At 48.0% G+C, this 16,034-nt stretch overlaps 1 protein-coding gene across 3 annotated transcripts in view; it reads right to left on the reverse strand.

Annotated features, from left to right (window-relative positions):
- The window catches only part of FAM168A (family with sequence similarity 168 member A), a 129,400-nt gene that overhangs the window by 6,080 nt on the left and 107,286 nt on the right, over positions 1-16,034 (reverse strand). For all 3 annotated transcript variants that reach the window (XM_063419278.1, XM_063419279.1, XM_063419280.1), the window contains 4 exons: positions 10,162-10,242; positions 4,331-4,456; positions 1,974-2,116; positions 731-905 (listed from right to left, as the gene is read on the reverse strand). In XM_063419278.1, coding sequence (XP_063275348.1) covers positions 731-905; positions 1,974-2,116; positions 4,331-4,456; positions 10,162-10,242 — 525 coding nt within the window. The remainder of the gene's footprint in view (positions 1-730; positions 906-1,973; positions 2,117-4,330; positions 4,457-10,161; positions 10,243-16,034) is intronic.

A 16,034-nucleotide genomic window follows, 5' to 3' on the forward strand; every position in this document is an offset into this window, starting at 1 on the left:
TGTTATTAATGAAATTCTAACACACCCCACGTGCATTAATTACATTTATCCACTTCTCAATATAAGCAACACTAAGTCTCTCAGAGTGGTTCTTGTCACATCCAGGCTGCAATATCTCTGCTTGGAATAGGGATTGTGTCCCATTACAGACTCCTATTTCACAGCTAATGCAGATGCAAAAGGATGAATGATGCATTTCTTGGCATAATTCAATATACAATCCTAAGAATTGTTAAGGAGAAAAATACAGGCTTTGGAAAAAATAAAACCAGCCCCTATCTTACTGAATGTACTATCAATTAATTGCAGTTAGAATTTGCACATAAAAGGCAGAGGAACTGGGATAGATAAAACAAGGTTAACATTAATTTTGTCAAACCAAAACATGACTATAAGTGTCTTAAAAAAAGAGTTTGAGAGAAATATAACTACTTGAGGATGAGCCAACCTGGTTATTGGTTGGAACTCGGGGAACAGACAGAGGAAAGAACAATCTATTTAAGGATACAGAATAATATATCTGAGGGTGCAGGAGTGAGCCAAACCAAAGGTCTCCTCTGCTGAGTCAGATCAGGATTTGGGGCAAATTCCTGCATTTTTGCCCTGCACAGGAGCAGTACCCAGCAAGCAGGTGAACTGTGCACAGGTGAACTGAGGCTGAGGCAGCGCTTGGGATGCATGGGGAATCTTTCAGCGAGGCCTGAGGGCAGGGGGAGGGTTCCCCTCTTACCTGCTGACATGGCCATGGTGGTGCCCGCCACCATGCCCATGGCCACGCCGTTGGTGCGCGGCGCGGCCACCGGCGCCGGGTAGATGGCCGAGGGGATGCTGTTGGGCTGCACCACCGTGGTGTGGTGGATGACGTGAGGCTGCGCCGCGTACACGGGCTGGGTGTAGTAAGCTCCCTGCCAGAGAAGAGGGGAAACAAAAACAAATCCCACCATCACTGCAGGTTCTTTCCCAACTGAGAGACTCCTCGGCTCCGTGAATCGAGCGCCGCCGAAGGGCTGGCGGCTGCTGCTTCCCATGGACCAGCTCCTGTGCCTGCAGACCTGAATCTGTGGATATGTGGAATGGATGAGGAGTGAACCAGCAGTCAAAGGGTCAATCTGCCCAGGATAAACCGTGCTGCCTCCCTTTGATGGGATGAAACACGCCCTGGCTGCTGGTGTATAAGAGGAACAAGAGATGGAAGAAAAGGACAGGCCGTGGTTCTTGGACGATTCCAAGGTGCTTAGGTCCAGGAATTGTGTCATCTTCTTGGGTTTCCAACAGGGCTCTAAAATCCAGGCTGCCAAGAGTTGCAGGGTTTTGAAACAAGGGGAGAAGGATGAACAGGAATAAAAGGAACTAACAGGAAAGCTTCACATGCAAAGTAATGAAAGGCCTGGAATGAGGGGATTCACAAGGGAGAGAACTGCTGTCCCCAGGACAGGCAGCAACACTGTCAGGACCTGCAAACCAGGGAAGGAAAACAAGGATTTGAATCAGCAAAAGGGATATTTTACTGTGCATTAGTGAAAGCCAACAGAGAACAACTGAAGGTCTGGATTAAGGGGACAAGGAGGTGCAGGGCAACTATTCCATCACTCCTTTCAGGAGTTACAAAGATTGACAGGACAAATGGCAGATTCTGGGATCACAGAAGGACAGTGTGCAGGGGTGGGTTGGACCCCAAAGATTTATGCAGTTCCTGGTGACAGTAAGATGCTCCAGTCTCAGCAAGGCACAGGGAAATCCATCCATGAGATTGCTGTAGCTGCTGGGAAAGTTGATTATTCAACATACAAGAGGAGAAGAACAGCCAGGGAAGTCGTAGGGCCACATTGCTCCGAGAAGCTCAGGATTTTCAGTGGGAAGGGATGTCAAGGTGATTTTGGCACCAAGATGAGGATGAAGTCGTGGCCCTGCGAGGCCTGCAGGAAGCTCAGGTGGGTGGGGGCGCGGCTGAGGGGACAGGAGGTGGCACCTACCTGGGTGTACAGGTTCTGCTGTGGGTAGGCACTTCTGATGGGGTACATCGCGGTTTGGTACGGGTTCGGGGACGGCGAGTAGGGAGGAGGGGCGTTGTTGCTCTGGGTCGGCGGCACCTTGTAGGGAGTGCCCGCGGTGTACCCTGCCAGAGACAAGAGGGGCCAGGTCAGGGCCTGCAGTGGCTGCCCAGGGCTGCCTGGAGGGCTGGGAGGAACCATCCCGGCAGCAAATGGGCCCCTAGGACTGCGCAGGGTGGAGAGGAGAAGTCAAGGCTCAGCCCAGCCAAAACTCTTAAATGCATTTAATTTATTTACTCCAGCAGTGTCCAGCAATTACAGAAGGCCAAAATTTCAAGTCTAATATCCCACATCATCCTCCAAGCAGTGAAACAGTGCAAAGAACACACGGAGATTTTAGAAATCCCCAAACAGCATCTTGCCCCCTCCTGATTAGTGCAGATTGGAAAATTAGGTGTTAATTAACAAGAGGAATAGCTGTCACTCTTTTCCTCACTCACATGAGCAGGAGAGCAACCATCTTTGAATGAGAAGTGGAAAAGTGAAATATTGATATGGCCTCCTCCATCAGGACTCCTCCAGAAACCCATCATCACCCACAGACCAACCAACCTCCTGTTTTTCCATCTAATGGATTTTTTTCTCTATTCTGAGCTCATTTTTTCAAACAAAGACCTCGGAGGCTGCCAGTTCTCAGCATCACCCTTCATTTCTAAGGGGTGTCTAGAGGTGTGGACCTGCACCAGCCTGTGTGGTTTCACCACTCTGAATACCAAGACTTGCAGTGGTTTCCTGACTGATGAATTACGGACAATTTATTTCCTATATTATAATGGTATTAAACATAATAACCCAGGCAGATGCAATCTGCCGTGTTTAGAAACCAGGGAAAAACAGAACAACCTGCAGGTAAAACAATGTGAAATCAAGGTTTGATGACACAAGATGATGGAGGCTCCTCTCTGTCTGGCTGATAATTTTAAAACCTAATTATGACTAACACCTTATTAGGATTAGGCTGGCATGGCCCGTGCTGTGGTTCAGCAGCAGTGAGCCTTTAAGCTCCAGCTTCTATTAAAATTGCTGATTAAATCCCTCATGTCACTCGAGAAATCTCAGCCTTATTGATCCTGCAGCTCACAAGTGCCCTGGATTGCACAGAAATGTTTTTCTATAAAAGGCTGCTCAAGGGGGAAAAGAGCTCAGTGGGGAATTTTGTGTCTCCGTCGCTGTTTGTTTCCAGGCTTCACCACAAGCAGGATTTCTCAGCTGGGAAAGGAACTAACTGGATGTCCACATCCAGACTCTGCCCCTCTGCCCCTGTGCTCAGGTGAGACCCCACCTGCAGAGCTGCCCCAGCCCTGGGACCAACAGCAGAAGGACCTGGAGCTGCCGGAGCCAGTCCAGAGGAGGCCACAGAGATGCTCCAAGGGATGGACCATGCTCTGTGTACAGCCCCGACCCCAAGGAATGGTGGGGACAATCCCTTTTCCAAAAGAAAATCTCCCAAAGGATTTTTAAATATTTATTTTTAATATCTCTTTTCATTAAAAAAAATTATATTGCTTCCTCTCACCTTGCTGTGTAATTGATTTAATTTATTTGGAAAAAAAGAGTCTGTAGTAGCTGGAAGGTGAGGAACACTGACCCCACACTCATGCCCCAGATTTAGCAGGGAACAGTCAGACAGGGGCCAGAGGACACCCCACATACCAGGGAAAGCATCCCAGGGTTTATCAGGGAGCTTATCAGCCCTCCTGGAGGCACTACTTATCCTCTTCAGGGATGAGATGACAAGGCTGCACTGGAAAAGCCTGTTTGACTGCATCCCTAAACGGCATCTCCTCCCCCTGCTCCTGCTCAGCCAGCCTGGATTACAAGGTGGGAGTTTCAATAGTGTTCCTTGAAAATCAGGCTTTATTTTGGAATTCTCCCGGTTTTAAGGGAATAGGGAGTAATGTCCCTTTGGAGATAAACACCTGTGAACAACCTCAGGTTGCTCCCAGGGATCAAACACTCAGCTAAGAGAGAGGTTTCACCTTCTCCACTGGAATTCCTCCTCTGCAGGAGCAGCAGGGGGCTCAGTGCTCTCCTTTTCATGATCCTTCATGGGTTTAATCCATCAAAGCCAAGTTGGATGGGGCTTGCAGCAACCTGGTCTAGTGCAAGGTGCCCATGGGGGTTGGAACAAGATGGTCTTTAAATCCCTCCCAACCCACAGCAGTCTTTGATTCTGTGATCCCAAACAACGCTGTCCACAAATGGAGCCCCAGTCTGGGAGACAGGGGACACAGGCACAGACCAACCCAGTAAAACCCCAGAAGGAAAGGTTTCTTTACTGAATGCTGCAGAAGAAGCCTGGTAGGTTCTGTTCTCAGTGCCGGTGTCCACTGGGAGGTGGAAGGTGCCCTCGGTGGCACAGGACGAGGAGGTCTGGGGCCAGGCCTGCTTCATCAGAAGTGTGGCTGGAGTGGAGACAGAGAAGAGGTGTCACACAGAGCACTGAGAGACAGCTGCCACACTTATGTCACATTGGAATCACCTTGCTAATCTCTTCCCCCCAGGTTCCTACCCCTGACGTCCCACGGAAGGGATTCACACCTTGGTCAGGGCTTGGAAATCTCCCTGGAGTCCCAAGGCTGAGCAAAGAGGTTTCACAGCCTCCACATCTGCTCAGCCTCTGAACTAACCCTCTCTGAAGGTACAGCTGTGCATCTGCAGTGTCACAGGGCTGGAAGGTGGGAATGAGGGATTGAGGAGGAATTGGCACTGGGGCCACAGCCCGCAGCAGCACAACACATCCTAGAGGGTGGAAATCCACTTCCCAGAGAGTGCAGGAAGCACTGCTGCAGCTCTGCTGGTGCACCAAACCCTCCTGAGACTGTCCCTGACTCAGACAGGAATGGGGAGCACAGAGGACACCCAGCAGTGCTGCTTTGCTGGCCATCATCAGCTGTGGGGGATACTCGTGGCTGTGAGATCCACCTGGATCCTGCTCCACTGCTGGAGATGTGGAAACCTGCTCCTCCCTCCTCCTCCTCCAACAGAAAACCAGGAGGTTTGTGGGAAGTCAGAGATTCAAGCCCCATTTCTCCTCCACTCAGGCACTGATCATTTTCTGCTCCAAGTCTCTGCCCTCTCCCAAAGGTTTAGGAGTTATTAAGGATTTCCAGGCTGCCTTGCTTTATTTTCCATGGTAGGCTGCACTCAGGAACATCACACCGGAGAGCAGCTCCCAGCACTGCGACAGAAACATTCCTTCATTTATGCTTTTATTCAGATTCAGATCCATTTTTGCCTCTGGATTTCACAGAGGTTTTAATCTCTGAGACTGATGAGACAATTCATTGCAGTGTTACACGAATGCTTCCTCTGTGGTTTTCCCTCTCCACATTAAACCTGCCACAAATTCAAGGCAATTTGGGTTGGAGATGGCTGGGAGATTGCCATAGCTCTGCACGTTCTTTATTAAATCACGGATCCTCGGAGAATCCATCACTTAAAGCTACACAAAAGGTGGTTCAAGGAGGCTTCCAGGAACACAAACACCTCCTGGTCCTTTGCAATAATTCACAGGGATCACAATCCAGCCATGACTATCTAATATCATTTAAGGGCTACCTCCAACCAGAGTCTCCTGGATTCGGTTTATCCTCTCAACTAAAAAGAAATGAAATAAAGAGTTTTTATTCATTATCAGTTTAATCCTTGGCAAATCAACCAGTGGGAGTTGAGCAAACGATGTGAGTTGTTGGTCTCTGCAGCACTGGGACTGCTCTGTTTTCCTGACAGGACCTTTAGATGAGGTGGGAATGTTCAGGACATATTTTACCTGGAAAAGACAAAACTATGAACCCTTTCAAATCACTGGAAGATATCTTGCTTCCTTCTGATAACCTCAATTCTGACGGATACAGCCTCCAGCCCTTAGCCACGTTTGCAATAAGCTTAATTCCCCAGGCAGTCCCGTGCCTGAGTGCCTCAAAACGCTGGGAGCATCTATCCTTGGAAAGCCCTGTGAGGCTCTGCGGGATATTCACCTCTCCAGACCCCAAGGGACCCCTGAGGGGACCCACTGGTGCCCCCAAAGAGTCGCTGGGCACCTCCAGAGAGTGGCTCAGAGCACTGCTGATGCTCCAACTTCCTTCTGCAAAGCAGCCTCTCCTCAGGGCAGGATCCAGAAGCAGGAAGGGGGGATTGGAGCCTGCATCTGTCCCACGACATTCCCACACAGATCCCTCATTTCTGAGGCTGGTTTTAGTTCTGCTCTGTAAGGGCACTGCTGCAAAGCCGCTACTTCTGCCCTGCATTATTAATAAACACAGCTCCAGCCTCAGCCAGCCTCCAAGAGCAAAGTGTGTGTCCTACTTTCAGGAAAATAAAAAAGGGAGGCTTTAATGAAGGAAGTTAAAACGAAACAGCCATGAGGAAGACAGAATGCCTGTGAGGGAACATGCAGCAGGCTTAATGAAGACATACATAATTTTATTTTTTTTTAATTGTGTCTCTGCAGCAGAGTGATTTTAGATGTTTGTTTTTGCATACTTAAAAGGGATTTTTAAAGAACACTGTCCTAAAAAAACAGGCTTATTGCAATCTTGAGTTTGCAATGCTGGTGGTTTGCCTTGTGTGTCTCCCTCTAAAAACTGTGGGAAAATGCAGCAGGAAAATCACACAAGGCAGGAGCTTCAAGTGGAAGGGAAAGGAATTGATGGAATCACAGAATATCCTGAGTTGGGAGGGATCAACAAGGATCACCCAGTCCAACTCAAGCCCTTGCTTGTAGGGCTTCTTTGGAATAATCTGGGGAATAATTGAACACCTTTTGGGCTCAAACACTGCAAATATCCACTAGAAACCTGGCACTGTCAGAGGGAGAAATCAAGACTGGCTCCAGTCACCACTTCCCTTTCCTCACTGGAGGACTGGACCAAGGGGACTCCAGACTTCTCCAGGTTCCTCTCCTTGTTTCCTTTTGATGCTGTTACTAAGCTTAGGTCACTACATCATTTATTTTCCCATGTGGATCCCAGGATTCTGGGAACAATGAGATCAAGAGAAGAGCATGAGCATCGCTGACTTGCAGTGAAGCATCAGGGGGAGTTTGGAGAACATCAGGCACAAAAGCGGGTGGGATTTGAAAACTGGAATTATCTTCACTCAGGGGTGGAACTCCTGCCAAGGCTTTGCAGGGAATCCAGCAAAATTCATGAGGTTTGAGTCAGGAGACATCTGAGAGTGAGCAGGAGCCTCTTCAGGGTGGAGCAGAGAGGGTGATCAAGCTGGGACAGAACGGTTCCATTCAAGAGATCTTGCTTGCAGTTACATACCAAGAATTCAGAAACCACGAGCTCTTCCCACCCTTTCCAACCTCTGTTCCAAGCAGTACTGAGGGGCACCTGTCCTTGGTTAATCTCCATATGGAGAATCAGATTGAACTCTTGGTTTGTGACTGCTTTTTAGTGAGCTGGAGGGATTTCTGCCAGCAGGTACCACCTCCTTCCCAGCCTGGGAGCTTTGGAACAGGACCTTGTCCATGGATGGGATGTTCAGGGGCAGTAATTCTGCTGGGAACATGCAGCATCTCTTTCTTTTTCAGACTCAATGTCTAAAATCTCTTAAAAACATATTTAGAATTAGTCTGCTCTTCCAGAAGTCCAAGATTTTAACCCCCAAGCTGATTCCCAGTGTGTTTGAAGGACACCAGGAGCACATTCCTCTCCAGGTTTTTTCCAGCCTCCTGTGTGACAGCAGCTCCTTCAATTTGAAGAAACACTCTCGGTACTGATGAAGGTTTTAACTCAGCCACTGAACCACAGAATTAGCTCAGCCCAACTCCATTTAACACAGTTGAGGATGCTGTCACTCTGTCACATGTCCCCATTGCTGGGAGATTTTATGGTACTTCTCTTCCATCAGTTGGCTCTCAAAATCTCTTATTTCTTTTCTCCTGGAAGTCTGCTTTCCATTCAGGAGAGACCATTGAGTGTGGTGCTGGGAGGTCCTGAGCAGCAGAGCCTGCCCCTGCTTCCCAGAGTACTTAACATGGTTTAATATTCTGCTGTGATATTAAATTGTATTGATTTCAAGAGCTGTAAAAATTGTTCTTAACAGAACCACAGAATGATGGTTTGGGTTGGAAGGGACCTTAAGGACAATCCACTTCCAACCCTGTGCCTTGGGCAGGGACACCTTTACCAAAACCAGGTCTCTCCAACTTGGCCTCAAGATTTATGGGAAACTCATAAAAGTTTCAGTGTTTTCATTTCAATTTTAATCTTCATAGTTTCCTTGCTAGCTTAGTGTTTAGCTGTGTTACCCACTGGAAGGTTTTTGTTCTCCATGCAAAACAACCTGTCAGCTCTCTGGACATCAGGAGATTTCCAAGATGGAAATTACTAAAAGCATTTTTTAAGGATGAGAAACAGAGGAATGAAATTTAAATGTCAAATTGCCGTGGCAGCTCTCTGGCTTGAGCATTAAGCTGTGCAACAAAAAGATCTGGTGAGAGGGGACAAAAATAATCAGATGATTTTCTTTTTTAGGGAAAGCAAGTCAGGAAAGATTAGGATTGCACTTGAGAAGGGAGCGTTGGGAATGAACAAAAGGCTGACTGGCACAGAGAACATTGACCACATCATGCAAATCTAAAGCAACAGACAATAATTGGCACAGCTTTAAAAAAATAATAATAATCAGCATCTCAAGCCTTAATGAATCTGCAGAGCTGCTTTCTGCAAAGGACTGTCGTGATAAAATAGAGCAGAAATCAAAGCATTTTTCATGAGAGAACACCCACAGCCCCAGCCATGGGGACAAAGGTGGGAAACAACCAACACCTTGGAAAAGCTGCTGACTAGCAAGGTTTGGGGGGATTATTCCCAGGGAACAATCGTGAGGAAGCTTCTGAAGGCTGTTTGCAGTGAGGAGAAAGCAGGACAGATGGACAGCTTAGCTCTCTCTGTGTCCCTTCTGCTGGGTGGAGGGGACAGGCTGGAATGATGGGGCTCCAGAAGGGATGTCTGTCCAAGGCTTTGCTGCTGCCTGCCTGGGAGAAGCCCATTTTCAGGCTATCCCTGTTTCCTTGCTCTCTCCTGCTTTTCCCCACTGTTCAGGGTGGAGGGGACCTTAAAGCTCATCTCATTCCACTCCCTGCTGTGGGCAGGGACACCTTCCACTACCCCAGGTGGTTCCAAGCCCCGTCCAACCTGGCCTTGGACATTTCCTCCTGAGGGTTGTTTAAATAAGTTTTCTCATGGAAACTCCACCCCCACAAGGATGGTGTCTAAGATGTGCAAGAAGCAATACAGACCCCCCAAAAATCCCTGCCCTGCAGTGATTTGGGGTTTCCTCTCCCTTGGGTGTTCCCTTGGCAATCTGCCCACCCAGCGGAGGAGCCGCTGCCCGCACGGCTGGGGACAAGTGACATTTTATAACATCCAGGCCAAAATGCTGGAATGCTGCAGTATTTACATTCCTGGCTGAGCAGGGAGGACATTGCCAGCCTCTGGCAGGACAAGCTACTAATAAATTTATGGGCTTTTTCTTATTCTGTGGAGTTGTTTTCATTTAATTCCTCCAGTGTTTTATCCTTCAGGGGAATTTGAGGGTGGCCAGTACAAATCCAGGGGAACAAAAATTGTTTCATGTTCCATGTTAAAGCTTTAACGGGAAGAAATGCAGCTAAAGACCTTATTAAAAGCACATAAACCCAAACAAAACACAACAGATCCCTTCCAGAATCACCCACAATAAACAGTTCTATGGAATTTGTGTAAACTGTGATGTGGAGAAGACAAAACCAAAAGATTTTGGCAACAAACCCCTCATTCCTGTTTCATCAGCCTTGGAAAGTGCCTGAGCCTGGGGATCCACTGATTTGATGACAACTGGGAGACTGAAAACTTGGCAATTAAGGGGAGAGAGGGTCTAGCAAGACTGGCACAAAGTCCAGCTCTGTGTTCCTTATGCAAGCAGCTCTTCCTGCTGCACACTGAGCTCAAAAGGCAGCTTCATTTGAAGTGTTAAAATCCTGCAGCTCTTCTGAGGCAAAACCATTCAGAATAAACATCTCGGGCAACCAAAGGCTGAATTGAAGGTGAGACATTATTTTTCATCCCCAGTGTGTGCTTGGAAATGGATGAGCAAGGAATTTTTTCAGGACTTTTACCTGGGGCGTAGCCGGGGCTGCTGGTTGGATACATGTTGGGATTGTAGGCTGGGGCAGCGGTGGGATAGCCTGTTGGATAACCTGAAAGGAGAGAGAACCAGGAATTAGGATTTCATCCATCAAACAAGGATGGCACCCCTGAAAAGCAATCAGCAACTTGTGTGAGCACCAAGGCCACCGAGGGAAAACACAGGTGGATTCTCTGGGCATAGGAAGGACTATGAATGTGCTGCATGTGACATCATCAATATTTCATCTTTATTCCTGCATGAAATGAGGACCAGAATGCAGAATGCAGTGTGCTCACTGTGCTTTGGAGAAAAGTGCTGGCAAAATCCACACTCTGAACATGGAATTCAGGTACAAAACCCCACGGGCACAGCGGTATTGGAAAGGTTTTCCTGGGCTGCGTGGCAGCACTTTGGAGAGCTCAGCACTGCCATTAAGCAGAGTTCCTTGCTGAAGGGAAGGCAGGGATCCTGCAGGAAAACATGCCAGCCTTGTATTCACCCATGGCTGCACAAGTGCCATTCCAGGAGGGACCTGATTTCCTGCCAGGCCACCTGGAAGGAACAGGCTGGGACCCCTTGGAGCCAGGCAGGCTTTAATGGGCACTTGGGGGAAGCTGCAGAGCATCTTCAGTTTGCATCCGCCTCACTCAGACAGGTCACAGGGAGTTCAGGGGAACTGTGTGATGGAAGTGAGGGCTGGAAATCGTGCACACCCCAGAGTCTGTGTGCACCCACACAGTGCAGGTGTCCAGCATCCAAGTCCTACTTCATTGGAAATTCCTGTCCTCTGTGGAGACCACAGACACAAGCTCTGCCCCTCCGTCTGCTCCTTTTCCACAGACTCACACAATGTCCTCAGCTGGGAGGGATCCCAGGGATCCCCCAGCCCATCCCTGCCCTGCACAGACCCCCAACAATCCCACCCTGTGCAACCCTGGCAGCGCTGTCCAAGCTCTCCTGGAGCTCGGGCAGCCTCGGGGCCGTGCCCATTCCCTGGGGAGCCTGGGCAGTGCCAGCACCTCTGGGGGAAGAACCTTTCCCTAAATCCAACCTGAACCTCCCTGGCACAGCCCCAGCTGTTCCCTGGGGTCCTGTCACTGGTCACCATTTTGCTCTTCACTTCCTTCTGTTTTCTGGAAGTTTTCCCTACTGAGAAGAGGAACACCCAAGTGACTCCAGCCTCCTTAGGTGCCGCTGAGTAAATCCCCCTGGCAGAACGAGCAGGACACTTTAATCCTGTGTTGCTGGGGGACAATTTGGCTTTGCTGTGCGTCACCACCTGGTTTATCTGTGTGTCCCCTTGGCCGTCATCCCAGAGCAGAGCCAGTGGAATGACCCTTGGAGAGTGCTTCCATGCCAAGCTCCACTGATACTGGCTGCTGGCTGCCAGCAAGGGCTGGGAGGAGGTAATTAGCAGTGGATTTACACCCATCTTTTAAAATATTTTATTTTATTATACAAAAGCGAGCATGGGTCCCTACTCCCCTCTTCTGAGCACCAAAAGGGCCACAGCACAATCCCCACTTCCCATGCCAGATCCCACTGCTTTCAAACCCTGGCACCACTGACTTCTGTGGCAAAATGTTGAGGTTCATTTGAATAAATCTAACTCAACAATCATGACCACTGTACTGGAATAAATGACTGGATGTTCTACCCTCTCATTTTCATCAGTGATATATTTGGCTTCTAAATCAGGTTAATTAAAAATTGCTGTAGTTAATGTTGGATAAGCAGCAGTTTAACACATTTTTTTTTTTTTTAGGCTCCACAGACCTCTGTTGTCACTGTACCCAGGAATATCTAAAGCCTTTCAGCAATCAAGAAGCTCCTTAGAAAGTTATTTGCAGATCCAGTGATTGCAAGCAGAGCATTAATGATGAGGATCTTAAATCAGAAATATCCCTTCTCTCCAGTTCATTAGAAGATAACCACATCTTTCCCAGGACATTCATTGCTCCACACTCTTCCTGTTTCCTCCTCACAATCTGGCCAGGGGTGCTAAACCAACTCCAGCTCACTTCTTGAGGTGTATTTTCCCTAAAATTCTCCCACCTGTGTTTCTACAGGGGTTTTACCCTCTTGGCACATGGTTCAGTGCAATCCCAGACTGGTTGGGGTTGGGACCTCACCCCAATTCCAGCCCCCTGCCACGGGCACAGATGATGATGCCTGTGTGTGCCATGGTGCTGCTCATTTGCAGGGATCTAGAGGACACTCTCTGGGGGCTCCAAGAGGTTCTTATAAGCTTTGCTGCTGGAAAATCCCCCCAAATTAGCCCTGATTCCCACAAACTGCTGCAGTCTTGAGTAACAATCCCTAATTAACATCCTTAGTCACCGGCGGTGACAAACACGATCCTGTGGGCTCACAAATGTTTCACCTGAGCTCACAGGTGCTGTGTGTTCACTCTGAGGCGCCACAAGCACTCACCCACTGTCAAATTCAGGAAAAAGCCCTCCTTTATTCAGGCCAAAATTGGCAGTATTGGGGTTATATGTGAAAAAAAGAGCCTGAAATAAGTCAAACCACAGGAAAAGTGTGGCTTTGGGTAAAATTTTCCATCCAGCCAAATACTGGAGGATTTATTTCAGGCAGATGGAGACAACTGTGCATTTATAGAATCCCAGAATTGTTTCACTTGGAAAAGACCTTCAGGACCATCAGGTCCAACCGCACCCCCAGCACTGCCAAGGCCACCACTAACCCCTGTCCCCAAGTGCCACATCCACACCTATGTTAAAATCCTCCAGGGCTGGGGACTCAATGGACTTTCTCCATTTTTTTGGTTTAGTTTCTGCTGGGTAGGACTCTTCCTCACAGAGTTATCTTTTGTTGTTCTGAAGGTAGGTTATGGCTGGGTTTGGATTCATTTCAGCTCAAATAAATACAATTTCTATCAAGGAAGCTTTAATAGCTTTGGATGCAAAAAGAAGCCCTGCTCTGCACTATCTTCCACTCTGACCTCATAAACTTTGATAAGTGCTGACCTCCAGCAAGAAAACTTGTCCTTTCTATTTTAAAGCAAAGCAGAGATGGGAAAGGTACAGGAAAATTAATGTGGTTTGCTCCTTTTTTTGGACATAGTGAAAAATAAGAAAGTAGAAGAATCTGGGGCAATTTGTGCCAGAAGAAACATGCCTGGAAATTCCCAGCACTCAAAATCCAGCAGGTTTAAAAATACATGAGATATTTTTTATTTAGCAGGGCCTGTAGTGATTGGACAAAGGGAAAAGGTTTCAAACTGAAGGAAAGTTGATTTAGATTAGGTATGAGGAAGACATTTCTTACAATGAGGGTGATAAAACATTGGCACAGGTTGCCCAGAGAAGCTGTGGCTGCCCCTGGATCCGTGGAAGTGTTCAAGGCCAGGCTGGATGGAGTTTGGAGCACCCTGGGATAGTGGAAGGTATCTCTGTCCATAGCAGGAGGTGGAACTGGATGACCTTTAAAAGGTCCCTTCTGACTCAAAACTATTCCATAATCCTATAACTTTTATATCTTATTGGCTTTGAGCACCTAGAATTTGTTTGTTAGCTCTTCTTCATCCCCCAAATAATCCCAAATCAGCTCCCACATGGAAACAAAAGCTGTGGTCCCCCATAACGGTCCCCATGTCTCACATTCCCTTGGGTACCAAACCAAGTCTGGATCCAACAGCCAGGAATGATCTCAGGAGAAGTGACAACACCAAAGCACCCAGCACCCTGCTCTGATTTTCCCCCTGGAAAACCTCAGAGACCTCCTGTAAATTCCTGTTCCTCCTGCTGACACTGCTCCCCTCCCGCCACTTCTGTCCTGCCTCATCACCTTGAATGAAAAGTAACAGCAAGAGGCTCAAACCCACCTGACATGAAAATGTCAGGAACAGAAAGAAAATATCCTTTTGTTTCTGTGGATCTGCACATGACAGGACTCTATCCCTGCTGGGCTTGAGGCTCTGCAGTGGTGCAGAAGGAAAGAAAATGAGATGAAAAATATTGAACAAAATTTATTAGATTCCTCATAGAAGAAATCCAAAGTTGTTTTGTGGCTTATTTTAATTTAATATCATCTCCACAATCAATAGGAGTAAGAAAGGCAGTGTTCACTTAATCTCCTCCCCAAGGAAAACACACAGCACTCCAGCTCTGGGAAGCACTGACTGAGCTGCCTTAAAAATTACCACACAATAACTGTGCAAAGCAAAAAACACATGGGCTGCATCAAGCAGGTATTTAAAAGCCATCTTTAATTTTTCATGTATTTTCAGTGTTTCTGTATCAAAATCATCTAAGTAACACCCAAACAATGACAGTCTACAAGTGCTAAGGCTCTGAAGTTCTCTTGAAATTCCTGAGAGAGAATTTGCTTCTCCCTGGCTACAGAGCCCATACTGTGGTCCACATCTCAGCCTCCCACCACTGGGAATTGTCACTTACACCACTGAATTCCAGAATGTGCCATTTCACTTTTCCAAGAGTAGTTTCATTGACCATTATCTGATCATGGCCTTAATTGCTGCAAGCAGCTGACATTCATTTACAAGACCAAATATTCTCCTTGATTCTTTTCCTTTGCAAGCCTCCAGCAGCGCGGACTCCTGAAAGTAGCCCTGTCACAAGGATTTCTACAGGGACAGATGATAAAGTCCCTTATCTAAGGGCAAGACAAAGCACTATAAAACCACACTTCAACTCCTTGAACTCCCAAGGACTCCAGCTCCATGCTTGGTGCAATTGAGAGCTTGTTGAGCACCAACATTCCCTGGAAGGAAAAGCCAGGCAGCCACACAGAACTGCCCCTCCTGTGGTGTTCCTTGCCCCGAGGTGGGTAAATATGAGAGATTTTTGCTGCCCAGGGCAGAGCTGAATCCCCATGCCTGAAGCCACATGGATGTGGTGCTCGGGGACAGGGCTGGCTTTGGCAGTTCTGGGGAAATGGTTGGACTCAGTGCTCTTGGAGGGCTTTTCCAACCTGATTCTGTGATTCTGTCTCACCAATCCTCCCTCTAAACCCCTTAACCACTGTCCACCCCTTTGTTTCTGCAGCTCTGAAGCTGCAGCAGCCCCAGGAACATTTCTGTTTTATGATCACCTCCTCGGGTCAGCCAGATGGAGCCAAAGCATTTTCCCCTGCAAAACTCTTCCATGTTCTATTTTAAGCCCATCCAGCATTTCTCGTTCTTTATTGCCCAGCCCTCAGAAACTCTTCAAAAATAGGATTTACAAGCACCTTCTCAGGACAAAAACGTGAGAAACTTCATGCCTTCAACTACACGCAGCTGTAAATCCGTTGGCTTTCGAGCGACTGGGAATTTATTCCTGCAGAGAATCACATGTTGGGAAATGAATGTGCAGATTTGGTGCTTGAGGAATTACCCCAGAAGTGAGAAATGAGAGAGCAGACACTGTGTAGGCTCCCTGGCACAGCTCCACCAAAGCCTCCAGCAGCCAGACTCGCAGCACAGGCCCTTGAATGTTGATTGCTGGGAGCAGTGACACTGGAAAGAACGTGCCTGGCGATGTGATGGAGAGGGGACACAGGGAGAAGGGCTGGGAAGGACATCTGGGAACTCATTCTGCATGGGAAACCAGCCCCCAGAGAGGAAGAGCTCCAGCATTTCCAAAAGGACTTGCAGCAGGGGTGTCATCAAAGCTTGCTCTCCTATGGCATGAGCCAATCTCATTCCAGAAGGATCTTCCCAGCCTGCCTGGCTCCTCACACAGCTGCAGAGCTCCAGGCTTGGGCCGTGCATCTCCTGCCTTTTGGGGAGCTGTCCCTAGGGAATATCCCTAGACACATGGGATTTAGGGAGGTGACCTCGGAGCAGTTCTTACACAGGGCATTGCCAGACTTTCCCTGCTCAGTGGGAACTCAGTT

Source organism: Prinia subflava, chromosome 25 (assembly GCF_021018805.1).
Source record: "Prinia subflava isolate CZ2003 ecotype Zambia chromosome 25, Cam_Psub_1.2, whole genome shotgun sequence".
Classification (NCBI taxonomy): Eukaryota; Metazoa; Chordata; class Aves; order Passeriformes; family Cisticolidae; genus Prinia; species Prinia subflava.